The following is a 19774-nucleotide window of genomic DNA, read 5'->3' on the forward strand; positions in this document are numbered from 1 at the left end:
ATCTGGAGCACCTTGAAAATCCCCAGAGGGGACATATTGTGCCAGATGGTGATTAATGAATCTGCAAATACCGTTCCTGCAGATATGGGAATTGTTCTTATAAGCTTTGGAGTCTCCTGAATCTGCCAGAATTGAAGTTCATTGGCATTGATATGGCACAGGAGTCTTCCCCTGTTTAATTTCTGTATATTTTGCATACATGTCTAAATATCTGCCTTACTTTCCCATCCAACCTCCCATAGTTTCCTGTTCTTCTAAATTAAAAAAAATATGCTAAATATTAATGACATTCATTATTGGAAAATGTTTGAACTCCCTGATAGGTTTGAGAGCAGGACTACATTTTCTATAGTCATGAACATTAGATGAATACCATGATACTGATGCAAATTTAACACTGTCAAATTTGTTGCTGTAGTGTGCCCTCAAGTCCTTTCTCACTTATGGTGACTCTAAGGCAAATCTACCATGGAGTTTTCTTGGCTTGTGCCTTGCTCTGTGGCTCAGGGAGTGTGACTTGTCTCAAGTCATCCTATGATTTTCATATCTGAGCAGGTTTCCAGAGTCTCCAGTCCTGCACTCAAACCACTACGCTGTGCAGGCTCTCCATAAAGCCTAAAATATGCTTATATTTCTTTTTTTCAAGAAGTGCAGTTACACAAATAGCTTGCCTTTTTAAAAGAAAGAAAGAAAGAAAGAAAGAAAGAAAGAAAGAAAGAAAGAAAGAAAGAAAGAAAGAAAGAAAGAAGTCAGGAAGGAAGGAAAGAAGGAAGGAAGGGTATGCATACTATTAAAATTTTCTTTATGCCTCTACAGAACTGCACATGCAAGAGCTAAAGCGGATGCTGCGGATCAGGCTGCTCAATCTGCTCGTCAGGAGTGTGATATCGCCAGAGCGGTTGCTAGAGAACTTTCCCCGAGTTTCTACCAACCAGGTAATGTTAGTAATATTGGAGGATTTTATTGGACAAAGGTAATCTGATGCATTTAAAAGTCTATGAATTTGTACCTTATAGACCACATAAATGTATCACTAAACATTGTATGTTAGTGCAGTGGTTGGCAGTGCTAGCCTAGAAATACTTTTCTGATTGCATTAATGACAACTTTTCCACCTTGTCTGCATTGTAGTGTTTATGATGAGAAAGCACAAGTAAATATAGTTGCATTTATAATAGAACCTCCAGGATATACAGTGGTCCTTTGGTATTTACTATGATTTGGTTTCAAGATCAAATCTCAGCAGTTACCAAAATCTGTGGATGCTCAAATCTCATTATATCAAATGGCTCCTGTACATGCAGAACAGTATCGAGTTTCACCTATCCACATCTTGAACAGTATTTCATCTCTAGGGATTTTATAGATCTTCCAAGCAATTCTATGGCATGCTTCTGCCAGCAGTTACCATAGCAGTACCTGGAGGACCTAGCAATTTCCTAGAAAGGGTATCTCTCTAGGAATTTGCTATTTTAACTTCTGACAGAAGCCATTCATTTCAATACATTCACTATAATTCACAGTTTCCTGTTTCCACAGTTCAGAAACATATCCCCCCTCCCAATAAAGGGCTTGTAGTGTTTTATGAAGCCATGGATATTTGAATCTGTAGATGCTGGATTTGTGGATATGGAGAGCCAGCTGAATAATTTACTACTAACTGTATTTACTCACAATGATTGGGCATCAATGTATACCCCAGCCTGATGATGCAAGTGCTGGCACAATTGTTTGTGGGGTTCATGGGAACAGATTCATATGGAAAAGCTTCCATAACTTCAGGGGTTTTTTGCTGTCGTGTGTAATTGAGATTGGAAGTCATATGTAAGGTTTTATGCATACAGTTGCACACAAGGCAACATCACGGCAGACATTTGTGCTCTCTTTGTGGAAAGCATGAGAGGTTCTCTTTCAGCACTTGTGCATTCTGGATCGAGGCTGTGAAATTCAGTCTCACTATCCTCTTCTCCTGCTCATAGACTATAATGTCCAACTAGGGATTAGTGTCACTGGATTTTGGCACAGTGTTTACATCATTGTCATGTGCTACAGTCAGTGCTTTCCTAGATTAGGTAATTTATGGAAAGATAGCATGCAATGGTCTAGCAGTTTGAAAGCATGCAAATGTAAGTAGATCAATAGGTACCGCTCTGGCAGGAAGGTAACAGCACTCCATGCAGTCATGATGGCCACATGGCCTTGGAGGGGTATATGGACAACGCCAGCTCTCTGGCTTAAAAATGGAGATAAGCACCAAACCCCAGAGTCAGACACAACTAAACTTAATGTCAAGGGGAAACATTTACCTTTACCATACACTAAAAACATCACAAGACCTACTATTGTTGATAAAGCAATTAGATCCAGCTAACATTGTTCTCATTTAAAACCTCCATCGCTTAGATTACAATTAGCCATTTTCAAAAGCCTGCTTCCAAAACCATGTTTTTAATTCCTTCCTTAAAATCATTAGTGTGGGAGCCAGTCTAATCTCTTGGGGAGGGCATTTCAAAGCCAGGGGGCCACTACTAAGAAGGCCCTTATACTCTGCAGCGGCATGAATTGCTGCCCAGAATTAGAAATCAAGGTAATTTTTCCCTCTTATCAACAGGACACCGACTAATCAGCAGAAAGAAACCAGAGGTTTGATCCATTGACCTGGAATAAAAGAGTCTTATGGTTTAGTGAAATGCTCTGTGAAAGTGTTTGTTGTGGCTCCCCAAAAGATTGACTGAAATTTCAGCAACTTAGATCACAATGGAATGATTATGTAGAATATTTGTCTCTGAGCACTATGCCGTTAGCCCTTGTATCCTAATTTAGGTTTCTCTCAGCGATTCAACTCTTGAGCAACATATGCTTCACTGTCCTGAAAAGACTGTACTACCTCAAAGTGTTGCATATCATTTATATACACGAGGCCATGCATGTCTGTCAATAAGCAAATGCAATTTAAGATGCCCACATGTGTGGCTTCCTGGAATCCTTTTCATTTCAGATTACTCACACTATCAAGCAGTATCATCTCCAAGCTCCCAGGGGATCAGGCAGATTGAGGTTGAGCAACAGTGGTTTGCCTAAGGCCACCGAGAGTTCATAATTCATCTGGAAACTTGATGCTATTCATCATGCTCCAGCAGCTGCCTGAATATATATCAGTCTCTCTCTAAATGAGAAGATACATGAGCCTTTAGGATCCCCACTGTAAAACCTTTGCAGTGTAACTGATTAAAAGAAAGAGGGCTAGTGAAAGTAGACTAAATAGAGTATAAAATATATGCAGTATGACCCCATGTCGACAGGATTGGTTTCATTTATCCACATCTATTAAAAGATATCATCCTTGGGCAATTTCTAGATCCTTTAGCATAACTGTATGGTATTCTTCATTTCAATAGGGTTCAATATTATCTGCAGTTTCATGTACTGTATGTGAAGTCTAGGGATTGACTGTATTCATTTTTCTAGAACTGGCCCATCAAGACTGTTTTCTAAAATATTTCTGATATAGCATATAGATGAATTACCATATGTTACATGATTTATAGATGGTTAATTACCAAAAAGGAAAGACATGTCAGAATAGAAATGTTATTTTTTTTAATCCTGGAAATATTTGCTTCAAGGAAAGAAGGAAAAAATTGAGATTTTATCTACTGTCAGTTTCTTTTTGAAAATTCAGTTGGGCTGTAGCAGCGCAACTTGAAAGTTTGCTTTTCAATGAATGATGTGTCAATTTTTGCATTTTCTTGGAGTGGAGAGAAAGTGGGGGGGGGTCTAAGCTGCTTTTCAATTCTCAGTTTTAACAAATTGGCTTGCCATGTGCATAAAGCTTCCCCTCTCTTTAAGAGTTTTTTGAACATAATATTGTAATATAAGATAATACTAATAATAATATAATATAGGTAAAGGTAAAGGTTTTCCCCTGACATTAGGTCCAGTCGTGACCAACTCTGGGGGTTGGTGTTCATCTCCATTTCTAAGCCGAAGAGTCGGCGTTGTCCGTAGTCAAGGTCATGTGGCAGGCATGACTGCATGGAGCACCATTACCTTGCAGCCAGAGCGGTACCTATTGATCTATTCACATGTTTTCGAACTGCTAGGTTGGCAGGAGCTGGAGCTAACAGCGGCCACTCACGCCGCTCCCGGGGGTTGAACCTAGGACCTCACAACCTCTGAGGATGCCTGCCATAGATGTGGGCGAAACGTCAAGAGAGAATACTTCTAGAACATGGCCATACAGCCCGGAAAACATACAACAACCCTAAGATGAATGTGAACTATTAACACAGCAAAGCAAATATGATATGTTGTAGACATTACTGAAATGTTATGGGATAAGTTTCATGAAGGGTATAGCCTGTTTCAGAGAAATAGGCCAGCAGAAACAGAGGATAAATGGCAATATATGTCCGAAATGTTTAAACATATGAAAGGATCCTAGTCTGGATTTGGTATAGGGACTAAAAGTACCCTTGCTGGGGTGTAAGGCACAATTTTTCTGTTCTGTCCTGACAACCACTTTATTCTCCCTGCCCCGTTCCACTCCTGTCACTTACCTTTGAATAGCACTGGTATCTTTAAGGTACCACCTAGAATATTTTCTTTATATTTTATTTGTCTAACACCCTAATCTTCCCGAGCTTCTGTGAATGTGTTCCTGGTTGTTATATAGAGAAACATGATCAGTACACAGTACTGTGTACACAGGACACAGCTTTTGCATTCTATCAGTGTTTTCACCATATGGATGTCACTCACTTTCAGGAGACCAGCTGTTCTTTTTAAACACCCAGTTCAATTAACTCTCCATTTATAAGTTTTTGTATTTTCTCTGCTATGACTAAAAAGTAGATATAGCAGGAAGTCAATCATGTTCATTAAGCATCTGTCCAGTGAAATAACAGCAGAGTTGCAAAATTACCTGAAGTTTACACAGTCACAATGGAAAAGTTGGAGATGGACAGTTGATTTCCCGAAGTGATCTATCAGCAGTAATTCTGCTGAAACCTAGGGTTTGCAAAATGGTCTGCCTTGAATGGATACATTGTGGAACAGTAGTATCCCCTCTAGAATTGTTATTACTGTTGTTGTGTGCCTTCAAGTCATTTCCAGCTAATGGCAACCCTGAAGCAAACCTTTCTTCATCCAATTCACATGGAAAACATGGCTATTTATTTGTAAATATGCATATTTTGGGTGGGGGACAAATCTAAACAAATTAGAAGAGAGGCTAGAATATAATATCCTGAATTTTAAACCATGTAGAGTGATATAGGTTGAGCATCCATTATTCCAAAATTGAAATGGGTGAAACAATGCAAAACCTTGTTTCGCACATACAGCTATTTAAAATGCTGTATAAATTTACCTTCAAGCTTTGTGTATATTATGTATATGAAACATATTGGTAAATGAATTTCGTGTTTAGACTTGGGTCCCAAGTTCAAGATACCTCATTATGAACATACAGGTTGAGTATTCCTATCCAAAATGCATGTTAACAGAAGAGATTTCAGCTTCAGATATATTTTTTTGGATTTTGGTATATCTAGCTTTTTATCTATGTTCATAATTAAATATCTTAAAGATGGTATGCACAAGTGAAGTATTTTTTACCCAAAATGCTTGGGACTAGAAATATTTGAAATGCCTATATTTGCACATTTGTACATATTGAGATGGGCCCCTGGTGGTGGCACAGTGTGTTAAAGTGCTGAGCTGCTGAACTTGCAGACCGAAAGGTCCCAGGTTCAAATCCCGGGAGCGGAATGAGCGCCCGCTGCTAGCCCCAGCTCCTGCCAACCTAGCAGTTCGAAAACATGCAAATGTGTGTAGATAAATAGGTACCACTCCGGCGGGAAGGTAACGGCGCTCCATGCAGTCATGCCGTCCACATGATTTTGGAGTTGTCTACGGACAACGCCGGCTCTTCAGCTTAGAAATGGAGATGAGCACCAACCCCCAGAGTTGGTCACGACTGGACTTAACATCAGGGGGAAACCTTTACCTTTACCTACATATTGAGATATGTTGGAGATGAGTTTGTTTCTAACTATAAAGAAAATCCAAGGAATTTCTTTAATGTTTCTTCTTTAGTCTGATGGAAGACTTTTGCCTTTTCATTCTGCTAATGTCTAGTCTTCAAAGATGAACAGCAGAAGCACCATTCAAGTAGCCCTGTGGTGATATTACATTAAAATAGTGAGCATGAAAACATTCTATTCCAGTGAACAAATGCAGTAGATCATTAGACTACTGCTTTACATTGTATTGAGATGGCTGCAACTAGTCCAAACTCAAGGAGTCATTGAGATCATATTTTTCTGGTCCTGGTCCTTAAGAACAAGAGCAGGTTTTCAAGCTGTGGTTCAAAAGAAAAGGACCTATTTCTAAATGCATAAATCTGAAGTACCATCAATTTCAACCCTCTTTTTGTGCGCTGATCTTTGCCTGATTGCCTCCTCCAGGTCCTTCTGATATCAGAGTTGAGGTGGATGGCAACTAGATAAAGGGCTTCTCAAATGTTGTATCTCATTTATACTCATTCTGTCTCCCAAGCAGTTCACCTAGCACAGAGTGGGAAGCCTCAGGCCCTAGGACCAAATCTAGTCTTCTGGGAGTTGTCATGTGGCCATACCTCCTTCCCCATCACACTGTCATTTAGTGTGTTTTCTTTCCATTCTGAAAGACTGAAATGTCTTTCTGAAGGCTTAGTTGCTAACTGGCAGAGGTTGAAGATAAAACTGCACTCTTTTGGTTTTGGCCTCACCTACCATTTGAATGTTACCCCCAAGAATGTGTTTAAAGATGAATTCGACCATCAAGCTTAAAGAAGTTTTCACCACCTAAATCTTGCACCTCCAAATTTAACTTTTTGTTTCTTACCAAGAGAAATGCTTGTTGTTTCTCTAGATTTTTCAGCGGTATATTCTATTATTGCTCTTTTGAACCTGGTATTATATTGGTGTATTTATCTGCATATGAACTGTCCTGGAAATATTAATGGAGGATGATAAATGAACATGGATTATTATTATTTTTGCATCTTACATATCTGTGACACAAGCAGTCAGAGCTATATTGCAGATGTGATTGTCAGAGTAATGTTTGCCCTGTCATAATCTATTGTCCGCATTAGCCAGTCTTAACAAATACTGCTTCCCTAACATGCTGAACCAGGGATGAAAGTTGTTATTATTATTAAGTTGTCATAAGTCAAACAAATGTCTTCTATAGTCATTGCCTTTCAGGGTTGCTGGTTTAGATAATTAATCATTTTGTATTTGTTTAGGGCCCCGATGAAGTCTTCAAGCCTTCTTCTAAAATTACTTGTTGTTCAAGTCATTTTTGATTTATGGTCTTAAAGGATTTTCTTGGCAAAAGATAGTTCACTGGGGATTTTTTATTGCTTCTTTTTAAGGCTGAGGGAATATGGCTTGTCCAAGACCACCCACTGGATTTCCATGTCTGAGTAGAATTTGAGCCCTTGAAGACCTAGTCCAACACTCAAACCCATATTACACCACACTGTATCTCTTCTAAAATTATACAGGTAGTTTTATGATACACGTGTTAAGAATACTCAAACTGGAAAGTGTATAGGAAGCAATGTTTTATTTTATTTATTTTTTTGAAAATTTGATTATTCATGGATTTGATTTAAAATATTCTTCCAGGATTCTCTAGGTCCTCCAGCGTGATTCTGCAGTCATCACAACTGAAGTTGATCATACAGTCATGCTGGAAGACCGAGAAATTCCTAGAAAAATGTTCTCTCAGGTTTTAAAAAAAGCAATTTCTTTATTTGTGATTTTCACTTTCCCAGAAGTCCTGTTCATTTAACTCCAGTGACTGCATTAAAAAGAACTCTTTTTAAATATTTCTTATGACTAAAGAATACTTGCAAATTAAGGACTACATTTATTTATGTGCAGATTAGTTGAAAATAGGAAAGCAGCGCACAGTTAGGCTTAACTCAGCAACTAAAAAATAGAAAGTAGTAATAATCAAATGGAAGGAAGAAACATGATCAAAAGTAATGCTGTGAAACAAACTTAGAGGCGAGAGGAGTCAGCAAATTAGATGAGAGATGTGATCCTACACCCATTGAAATGAACTGCCAAGCACTGCAAGCTTAGTCTGTGTATTTGAAATGTGATACAGCTGCAAAAGTGCTAATGCTATTTTGGGTTGTGTATGCAAAGGCAGAACGTCATGGAGAAGCAAGGTGATAGTCCCTTCCCTGCATATGTCTGTTGGCACTGCTTTGGGTGCTGGGCACTGCAGTACTTTAGAAATCCTGGCAAGCTGAAGAGGCATCAAAATAGTAATGGCAGAAAATATATTTTATTCTGGGAGATGCTTCTAGAAAACTAAATCTTGCAACTTGCATGGTCATGCTCAGATTACTGTAACAAGTGTTCAAATGGGAAAACTTAAGCGGTAGTGATAACAACCCATGATAGTTCCGTTGCCCTCTTCTTGATGTGGCTCTTCTAATATCACTGTCATGCGATCATGCCATTCATGGACTCAATTTTTGAAAGGCTGTCACGGCAATACACAAATGGAAGTATCAAGTCAGCATTGTTTTCACATTCTTTGGTGGAAATGCAAGCAGACTCCCTGCTTTCTCTCAGGTTTCCCTCACAAATTCAACTTTAAAATACTCGCATACATATTTTCCAAGTGTACTGACAGACATCACAACATGGGGAAGGGTGGCTTTGAAATATAGTACGAGGTCTAGGGGGTTGGGCTCATGGGTGAGGGGTTAGGGAGACAAGGATAAGTTAAGGTACAATAACGGTACAGCCATTCTGTGAATATCCATTAGTTTAACGAGCGCTGGCTGTACACTACAGCTTAAACCTTTATATCTTTCTGTATCTTTTTTCTTTTTTTGTATGTCTATTTTATTTCGCTTCTTGTTTTTCACTTTCATGATTGTCTGTTATATTTCCTAAAATAATTTTTAAAAAGAAAAAAAAGAAAAATAGTACAACCTACCCACCCCCAGTATCTGAAAGTTTCATTTTATGCACATCCAATGAAATATTTCTTCTCTAGACATTTTCTAGGTTGTCCAGCACAATAATATGATATCCTTAGGCTAGATGACTTTCATTTCAATAGGGTTTGCAATTATCTCAGTTTTGCATGAGCAGGTGATGTCTAGGAATATACACCACACAAATAAGAGCTTGTCCTGTAATGGGTGTTGCTTGTGCCTTTAAGTCATTTCCGACTTATGATGACCTCCAAGGTGTACATATCAAAGGGGTTTTTCTGGCAAGATTTGTTAAGATGATGTTTGCCTTTGCCTTCCTCAGAGGCTAAAAGAGTGTGACATGCCCATTTCCCTGCCTGAATGGGAATTCAAATCCTGTTCTCCAGAGTCCTAGTCCAATGCTCAAGTTGCTACACTATGCTAGCTCTCTTAAAATAAGTTCTGGTGAATCTTAGTAAAAGCTTTTACTGAGTCTTAGACTGAAAGAAGGACATACTGATAAAATCTGTAATAATAACTGAGACTTATTATCCAGCTTGTACTGTGGTTGAATTTTCTTCTTCTTGCCTCTATGCATAGTCCTCTAAGCTGCCTCAGAATAGCTCTGGAGTAGATTTGAAGGTTTGTAATAAGAATGGACAATTGCACCCTGCATGTTTTTCTTGTAGAAAGAATAAGACCAGTGGAATTGGAAATGAGAAGAGTGTTCAGTGGGAAGGTCAACTAATCTTCTCTTTGCCTCTTTTAATAAAAAATTCAGGCCCTGATTATATCAAGCAACGATTTCAAGAGGGTGTGGATGTTAAGGAAAACCCTGAAGAAAAGGTTCAGGAAAAACCTCCTTCCCCAAAAGAATCCCCTCACTTTTATCGAAAAGGCACTACACCTCCTGGGACCCCAGAAGAGAGCCCGAGGCAGAGCCCCCTCCCCTCTGCCAAGCCTTCCCCTGCAAAACCAGGCAAAAAACAAAACTCCACTTCAGAGGTTAGGATTGTTCCAGAAAAAAAGAATTTACCTAATGAAAGCATAACACCTATGATCAACAAACCTCTTCATTCAAAATCACCTGCGAAGGAAGAAATCACAGCAAAGCAACAGCCGAAGTTGTCACCCCGCAACAATCCTATCAGCAAAGAAAATGGGGAGTTGCACGGTCATTACCATGGCTACTATGTGAAGACTAATCCAACATTGTATCCATATGAGCTTGGAGAAGATGAGGACCATACCAACCCAGCATCTTCAGCACTGGTAGCGTCGTCAGCTCAGAAGACAAGCCCAACTGGAGCTGGGGTTCAGTTAGATGCCAAAGAATTGTTAAAGAACCCTGAATCTGCTGCACCAAAGAATCCCACTAATAACAACTTCTATTCCCTGGAAAGAGAAGTTAATTTGGTAGGTACTTGGTTAGTTAAGGTGAGCCATCCTCTTAATGTCTGGAGGTGCTCCGCATATTTCTGGTACAGTTTACACACTGTGCTTTATGTGTTCAGTATTTACATACATGTCAAATGTTTGTTAGCTGACATTTGCCCTTAAGTATAAACATGCCAAGAAGTCAGTTTTTAAACCTAAATAGCCTCCTAAATAGAAGTAAATAAGACGAAACCCATAAATCAAAAGTACGGCTTATTTACCCAATCACTGTGCAGTCACAAAACATTAATTGAAATACAGTATAATGCAGTGATTCTCAACCTGTGGGTCTCCAGATGTTTTGGCCTTCAAGTCCCAGAAATCCTAACAGCTGGTAAAATGGCTGGGATTTCTGGGAGTTGTAGCCACTGGTATAAAGCATAACCCCAACAAGTGAACCTTTGGAAGCATGGGAGCTACACAGGTGATCGTGGCGTAGGCCTGGCTCCTTTGTAATGTATTTATAGTAGTAAACATATAGGCTTGTATCTTGTTCAATAGTAATAAAATCAAAATCTGGACTCACAATCTTCTAGCTCAAGGATTCACATTATCAAGTGAACATGATCCCAAAAACCCAGTCAGGCAACACCCCAACCAAAGGACTTCCAGGACACAGCAGATTACACTGTAATTCAGTAGCATGGCGGGACAACATAAGTCTTACTCCTGATTCTAAACAGTTAGGTGTGTGTTCTTGATTATTTGGGGGGCGGGGGGAGTTTTTGTTTTCATTAATGTTTATAATGAAATTAATCATTAGGGGGGCTATCCAACATTTCAGGGTTTCTGTTAAAGTAATGTGATTGAACAATTGTGCAAATTGGCCTGTGTCTAATTTCCAGTGGCCAATCACAAAATAAAACACACAAAATGCACTGTTGAAGACTGATCATGTCCTATGATAAACAGACATCTTTCACCACTTGAGGGAGCATTTCTTCTAAAGATGTGCTAAATGATCCCCTCTATTTTAACTGCAGGTATGCAACAGGTATGATAGTTCCTTTCACTTTGATGTTCTTCAAAGAAAGTAAAAATATTTCAATCTTTCAGGCATTGTGAGATTATCTCCTATTCAACTCTTCAATTATTTTCAACAGAGCAAATGCCTTCAAATGGATCTGTGCCCTCAAAATGTAGTTGACAAGGTGCTTTTATATCGTTGCTTGTAGGTTTTCCATTTATCTTCAGCACTGTTTCAGGCAGGGGTGGAGATTATCTTTCTCATTCAATCTCTTTTCTCAGCCTTTTCAGAAAAAGAGCACATCCAGTGTGGCATTCCACAGAAATGAGAACTGCAAAACTATTGGAGATATAATCTAATGAGTTTTGACAGATTAATCAGAAGTGCTAGAAAATGTTTTGAATTGTGTTCCTTGGCTATTTGAAGGTGTTTTTCTCCATGTGTGACAAAATATTGGTTAATTACTATCTATTAAGATTACATAGATTATGACACATATCCAAATTCATTAAGAATAATGTGAATTAAAAATCACATTTATAGAAACTCACTGTGATTGGAATATCAGGAGTTGTCAGGCAATCTATGCCTAAGCCAAAGCTCTGACACATTACTTTTCTAGACTTCAGCTCCCAAAATCCTCCAATCTGCACATTGGCTGTGGAATTCTGGGAGATGTGGCATAAAAAATAACTTTTCAAACTCTGGTCTGGACTGATACTGGGTACTTGAACTGGCAGAGGTTTTCCAAGGTCTAAGCTGGACCTTTCCTAGCTCTGAAATTTTTCAAAGAGAGAAAGCAGGAAGCAGACGTGTCCTAGCAGAGCTATAGCTCTTCCTTGGCACTGTTTCAGAAATAAGGAGGGTTTCTTTGCAAAAGCGATGTCACTGGGGCCATCAGTTAATTGATCCTCTAATCCACTGATGGCCAAAAATATTACATTATTATATAACAATAAATGGTTTCTTTAATTGCTCCTTCATTTTATGCCTTTCTCTTTTGTATGCCCTAAGCTTGCTGTTATATAAGGACAATTCCGGGCATGCATAAAGCTTTTCTGTTACAGCTTCTTTAAAACACCTGTTGAAGTCAGTCATGGACAGCGGAGACTAATTTTGCCTTTATCTATTTTAAGCCACTGCAAAGTACTGAGGTCTTCTTTTCATTGCTTCACCCTAAAGCATTTTGGAGTCACACTATGAATGTTTTGAAAACCCAAAATTAGAGTAGCATTTAAAATTCCATGGTAGAACATAGTACTCTGAAATTTATTGGTCTCACTCCACAATACTACAACTCCCTTAGATATTTTTTACAGTCCCTTTCTTGCTTTACAACTTCTGGAATTTCCCAGCGAGTATGGCCAGTGAAAAGTGTTTAGGGTGTAATACAGGAAAGTAACTTCTCAAGGCTCTGGGTATGGTTTTTTAAAATATTCCTATCCATAATTTACCTCATGCTTTCTGTTCCTTGAAATTATCTCTTTCTGTTTCTACCTGATGTTCTTATTCAAAAACAACTAATTATTATTTTTTATTTCTGCTTGCTCCATAAATGTAATGCCATGACCATCATGAAAGAGATCTGCAATGATACATTGTTTTGCAAATTGCTTAAAGCTCTAAAATGACATGTAGTGTTTTCCCATGTTTAAGAAAGTCACAGGCTGCTCTGTAGGTTCCCTGAAGCTTCAGGTTTGTCTATATATTAGGAGAATGTAAACAGTTGGGCCACTTCTTATTTAGAAGTGGCTGAAGCTGTTCACACTACTATCCTGCTTTCCCTGGGCTCTAATAGTCCAGGGACAGGGAATGGCACTTACCTTCCCCTGTCATTCTGGCCTTAATGGCAACCACCAAACACAAAACTGGTTGTTTTAGTCACTTGGTGCCTATAGTGATGATAGCTGCAGCAATAAAGCAATCAAAGAAGGGGGGGAGAGAAGGCTGGATTCCTCCCCCTACATTGCTTCCTTGTTCTAGCTATAGAGGTGCCGAACTGCAACCACTGCCAGTTTCATGGCCAGTGGTCACCACTATGGCTGGATTGACAGGGAGAAGTTAAGGGTGACAATCCAGTGGTCTTAACTGGGTCAGGAACTACTGGACTGTGCATGCACTATCTAGCCACCGGTCCGGCTCGGGGCTTTGTAGTATGGACACCTGCCAGCCCCCAAACTGGCTCAGCAGTTAGCTTCAGTGACGCTGACCAATAGTACCCCCACTTTGAGTTAGCATTGCCCTTTCTGGCATGTGTAGATGGCCCCTCAAAAGAGACCTTCTATGCTACTACCAACCACCTTCCATAACAATTAATTCTTGGGTAGGAATATTTCACACCAATCACTTTCCCTGTAATACTGTGTGCCTCCCAAAAACCTGGCCCAGCATTTCTAAGCCATCCAGAGTAGGGAGAAGCCAGGGGAGGATGGAAGCAGTTTCATCAACAGAACATTTTGTTGACTTCCTCCCAAAGATTAGGATTCCAAATTACAGGTCACCTCCCTGAGTCCTTTTCTAGGTTTTTAATACGATGTTTACCATGTTACCATATTCCTGCTCTTTAAGAGAAGAGGGAAACTAGGTCTGTATATAGCTGAGAATTTTGTGAAAGAACTCTAGTCTTTCATCTGCATCCTAAGAGGATTCCAGGTTGCTTTATTGTATCTGTCCATTTGCAAAACTGAAGATGTGGTAAGCTTTTTACTGATTGTACAATGTTTAATGTCAGCAGAGATAGAAAACCTTTCAATATTGAAAACTTCATCCAATTCCAGAACAAAGACATGATTTGCCGCTAATATTTCAACTTTCTGTTTGTCTCAATGTGAGTCGTGTACGGTGTACCCCTCTAGTTGATGAACTTTGACTTCTTCACTGTAGACTATGATGGCTGGGGTTCTCCTGGCCCTTCAGTCCAGCAATGTCTGGAGGACCATGTGTTTCCCACCCCTGGTTAGAATTGTACTCCTGGGCCACTATTCTACATGCCAGATATTGAGAGACTTGGTTGGAAGCAGAGTTACTGAGATTTTACGTGTTCAAGTATATTGACCCCTTTCTGTTTCTTTTAAAACAAGATCTATATTCTCCCACCTGGATTTTAAAACCAAGAAGAAAGGTTGCTATTTTCAGTTTTCTATTCCCTTTATGACTCAACCCCAACATGCAACTATAGCACTCTTCAGAGTCTCGTCACAAAGAGTGCCCTTGTTAGAATGGTGTTTAAGCAAATGTATTTCAGGAGAAGGTGAATATTCAGATTTGTTTCTATATCCCTACAGTTTGTACACATGTTGCTGTCCCAGTACTATCTCATCAATGGAAAAAAAATAAATAAAGGTCAGATGAGGAGAAGGAGAAGACTGACTAACATTTTGCAGGGTTGCATCATGCAATACATGGCTTATTGTTGTACTGGTGTTTATCAAAGAATGCTTTTTTCCTCCACTTCCCACTAAAAGGTCAAAATAATGTATTGATATGTAATGTTTGTACTGATAATTTAATGTTTGTAGAGAAAGTAGTTAAATTGGACACTAAGCAGCCTTCTGCCTCTTTTCAAACCGTATATATGTACTAAGGAGAGCATACTAAAACAATTTAAAATATTCTCTTTTTCTTCATTTCTAGACATTTCTTTTTTAAAAAAACCACGGCACAATCCAATTTATTTCCTTCATTCTATTTTAGACAGTTGTGCTCAGTTGTATGTTTAGAGAAACAAAAGAAACGAGCATGTTAATCAGAAACAAAGTCTGATGATTTCAGTTTGATCTGTATTTCATGCACATAATAAAACCTACGGTGAGGAAAAGGTCCAATTTTAGTTTTGCAATTGTGACATAATTTGGAAGCAGGGTACCATTAAAAGTTTGCAGTAGACTTGTACGTTATCCTAATTTTTGTGAATGTAATCAAATCCCATTTTATTTCATTTCCAGGGTCCTAATTCAATCATGATTGTACTGGTAATGCTGTTGAATATTGGTTTAGCCATTCTTTTTGTCCATTTTCTAACTTGATTGGAATTAGGAAAGGTAAGCATGGCATTTGTGTTTCTCATTAAAAACCTCAGTTTTCATCTTTCTTGTTTAAAACAACATAGTTGTATTATTTGCAAACTTGAATGTTCCATCGCTTTTAATTTTAGCTATGCCTGAATGTGATTCAACATAGTTACTTAATGATATAACTGTTTTGATCCTTCAGTGAAGTCATGACAACTAGTGGCGTAAGCCCACAATTCTCGGCAGTTGTGTCATCAGCCTTTTAAATGGCACGAGTCATGTTCAGACACAGGGAAGGAGGCATGGAATTAGGATGGGACACCAGAGAGATGAATCTTGGAAAACTCAGCCAGAGGCTTTGGGGTCCTCTGAAAGCTGAAGCGAGCAGCCATCTTGGGGGAAAAAATATGCACCCACACACAAGCTTACCGAAGCAGCCCAACAAGTAGAGTGTGTTGGTTACTCCATCAGTTCCAGCAAAGAGTGTGACTAAACTGGAAATGTACGGAGCTGCACTTTTGTTGATGGAAGCTAACAGCTGCCTTACTATTTTGCCGTCTGATGTTTTTGGTGGGGGAGATGGGAAACTGACTGCCAGAGGAATGTGGTCAGAGGATTCGGTTGCTGTGGAAGCGATTCCAGTATTCACTCCTATCTCATTAGAAGAAATAGTTAGCAGCATCACTCACCAGTCTTATTCCATTACCTGCTGCTTTTAAAATCTCCTTGCCAGTTTCTGGGAGATTGTTTCATTGGTTATGCATGATTCTGTTCATTTGCTATTTATTTAAAACTTATGTACAGCCATAATGTAATGATATAGACCAGCCTGGAAAACTTTGAGTTTTCAACCTGCAGTGAATTGAAATTAAAGCATATGTGCACTATAGGTAATTTCTTGGATGGATCAACATCTTGACAACACCCTTTTTTTAAACATAAGCCGATGAGAAGTCATCTTCCTTTAAAGGGTTTCACAGGCAATATGCAAAATGTTTTAAGCCATTGTTTATATCTTCCTAGTGAAAAGGGTAAGCAGATTTATTTTAGTATCTGCAAGATGAATTGGTCTCTATCAGTGTACTAGGTGAGCAAAGTGGGATATTTGGGAAATGTTATGCCACTCAATGCTTAACTTATTGCAAAAAAAAAAAGATCCTGGCATTTAAAGCCTTGCCTGCTTGCACAACGGAAGGTTTTAACTAAACGTACAATAAATAATGATTTTTAAAGGTCAAGATTCATGTTGAATACATTCAGGTAGAGCATTTCAGTCTCTTAACGATGACTATCAGTTTGATGCCTTTAATGTTGTTAAAATGAGTCTGTAATCTTACCTCAGCCAGTTAAAACTTAAGCCTCAAAACTTTCATTTGGACTCTTTGTCTTAAATAGATTTATAGTCCTATGTTTTGATGATGCGATCTATGTTTTTTTCTCCTCTTGCTACTGTAGCTTACTGTAATACATACTACCCGAAAGCATGCTTGTTCACATATAGGAAAGTCATAGATGGTGTGGTCATTTTGAAAGTCAGCATTTTAATTAGATATAAAAAGTAAAGGGCTTGGGCTTGTTTTTATTTTTATCGCTTAGAAAAGAGCATTTTTCAGGGGTTTAATTCTGTTTGTAAATTATATTATTATTATTATTTTGCATGGTTCAAATGAATAGGTTTTCTCATGACTACATTAGCTACTCAAAGAGGAAGCCAATGAAATGGAAACGAGCAGGGAATGTTTCTTGTACTTTGGAGCAGCTCAGTACAGGAGAGTAACATGGTGGCATTTTTTGCAGAAGTGGGTTGAGAATCCTGTGTTTTGCCCAGTGTGAAATCGAGAAGAAAGCAGAAAGGCAGCAAATGAAAATTTAACAACTTACTATATTAAGAAAGCAAACTATTTTTTATTTCCAAATTTAGAAAAGATATTGAGAATCAGATTTTTAAACTATATAAACCCCAAAGTTCTATACAAACACATTTTTGCAGTACAGCTCAGTAAAGCTATTGACTAAATTAATTTTGTAACTGACATTTAGATATTATTACATGTGTATTAAAAAACTTTTAAAATATGGTTTTTGAAAATGTTTATAAATGTAAGCATGTTGTGTTTCATTTATAATATAAATATGTATGATTTATAAGCTTTTTTAAAAACAAGGCTTCAATCAAGAATTGTTGGTATTTTTCTAAAATGTACACAGCTGTATTTTACATAAAATGCTATTTATAGTTGGTTGTATACTGTACACTACATTTTGGACAGCTCATAAGTCTGCCAATGTACTTAATGATATGTCACTTTGTCTATTTAAAATTTCTTGCTGTGAATGAATTCTTTATGTAATAAGCTTCTTTATTTATAATTCTGGAACCCAAAATAGATAATGTACAGTTTTCATAACTGTATTTGCTCTAATAAAAAGGAATTGGTTACTAATTTGTGGACAGATTATTCTCTTTATCTTAGCAATACCAATGCTTCTTCCATATTCACTGAATGTTGTAATCAGATCATTATATTCATTGTTTATCAGTAAAACATATTTATATCTTATTATGTATTGTACATCCTTTGCCTTTCACAGGTCATACTTTTTCAATTCAGTTTCTGTTTCATTAATAGCTTTATGAGGCCAGAAAGTGAAAGCCAATGTGAATAAAGGGGTTGTTTTATAGGCTTACATAACACAAATATCATTTAGCCCTCATTTCTAGAGTACAAATTAAGAATATTCATTCACAAAGGCAAGATACTTTAATAAGTGGCTATAGCAACATAAGTAGTTGCTGATTATTTTCCACAAATATTTATGAGGCAGATCAATGAGGAAGAAAGATAGAAACAAGAAGTCAATTAATATGGCAGTGTTCCTAACTAAAAAGATGCTGGAATGCAAATTAAAGAGTAATAAAGGATTTTAAAATTCTTGCACTTCTGCTTCCAGTGATCATGTTCTGTAAAATGTTAATAAACAAAATGAAATTGCGATGCCTAAGAAGTTCATAATGTGAAGATCAAAACAAAAACAGTAGTGTCCTGCTATGGTTGTGAACATCACCACCTTGAGTTGTTATTCAACACATATTTATTTGCATTGTTCTTTCACTTCTAATTTATTTTGAAGATGAGGTGGGCAGAAGGAAACCTTTAATCTTCTCCCTCCATTTTTTTTATCCAATCATCACCTGCACATGAGAGCTCCCAGGATAATATGGAAATGAAAGAAGACAAGGTGAGAGAATTCAAGAAGTGGTCTGCCTCACTATTGGTACATACATTCTCATTAAACCAAGTTACACCCAACTTAATGAAGACATGGCCTTTAATCTTGTTGATGATTCACAAGCAGACTAGACTCATTGAATTAATGGCATGTCACCATATAAGCGCATTCCATTAATTCAGAGAATTTAGTCTAGTTGGGACTGACAATATGATGTAGGTCATGAGGAACAATAGTTTGCACAAATGCTTTCTCATACAGGACTGAAGTGCTAGATTTTAAACTTTTGCAGAAATGGATTTCCTGTATGCAGTCGTTGTGTTCTCAGAATAATTGATAAATACAAAACCTTCGCCTTTGTGTGCAATTGCCTGGCAGTATCTTATGTATCTAAAACATACAGGGACAAAGAACCACTTGTTGGGGGGAAATCAGAACATAAAGCTTAAAAATCCTGCAATGATTTCATTCTATTGGATTCAAATTAGCATCTTCCTGTGCTTTGAGATGCCACATAGCTAGCTGAGCATTGCAGTAGACCTATCGTAATCATCAGCTATCACTCGTGCCTGAGTATGATTGCCTTCCAAGTGTAGAGTCTTTTAGATGTGATTTTAAAGACCTATTTTTGTTCCATATGTTCTTTCGCAGCAAGGACATCAATTTCCAGATGGAAAGCGGTCCTCAAAAGGGTTCGCTTGACACACCTTCCTCTTGACACGTTTCTCCCTTTCACTCTCCCCTCCATTCATGCCTCTTTGAATTCCACAGCACTGTTCCACAACTGACATCCAATTAGAATGGTCGAGGGCCATGGCTTCCCAGTTCTCAGTGTCTGCCAAAGTTTTTAAGGTTAGCTTTAAACCTATCTTTAAATCTCTTTTGCTGTCCACCAACATTCCATTTTTTGTTCTTAAGTAGAGTGTTTTGGGAGATGGTGATCTGGCATTTGGACAATGTGGCCAGTCCAGCGAAGTTGATGGTGGAGGATCATAACTTCAATTCTGGTGGTTTTTGCTTCTTCCAGAACACTGCCTGTCTTCCCAAGAGATTTTCAGAGGCAACGCTGATAGGATCGTTCCAGAAGTTGAGAGCAACTTTTGTAAATAGTCCATGTTTCTCAGTCATCTAACAGGG

General features: G+C 38.2%; 1 protein-coding gene across 2 annotated transcripts in view; it reads left to right on the forward strand.

Moving 5' to 3' along the window:
- jph1 (junctophilin 1) overlaps positions 1-17850 on the forward strand; it is a 71759-nt gene extending 53909 nt beyond the window's left edge. The window contains exons 3-6 of one of the 2 annotated variants that reach the window (XM_008108601.3): positions 817-935; positions 9774-10408; positions 15341-15436; positions 15609-17850. In XM_008108601.3, coding sequence (XP_008106808.2) covers positions 817-935; positions 9774-10408; positions 15341-15421 — 835 coding nt within the window. In that variant the 3' untranslated portion in view covers positions 15422-15436; positions 15609-17850. The remainder of the gene's footprint in view (positions 1-816; positions 936-9773; positions 10409-15340; positions 15437-15608) is intronic. The other variant, XM_062979333.1, reaches the window with a different exon arrangement.
- Positions 17851-19774: the final 1924 nt, after the last annotated feature.

This window comes from Anolis carolinensis, chromosome 4 (assembly GCF_035594765.1).
Source record: "Anolis carolinensis isolate JA03-04 chromosome 4, rAnoCar3.1.pri, whole genome shotgun sequence".
In the NCBI taxonomy this organism is placed as follows: domain Eukaryota; kingdom Metazoa; phylum Chordata; class Lepidosauria; order Squamata; family Dactyloidae; genus Anolis; species Anolis carolinensis.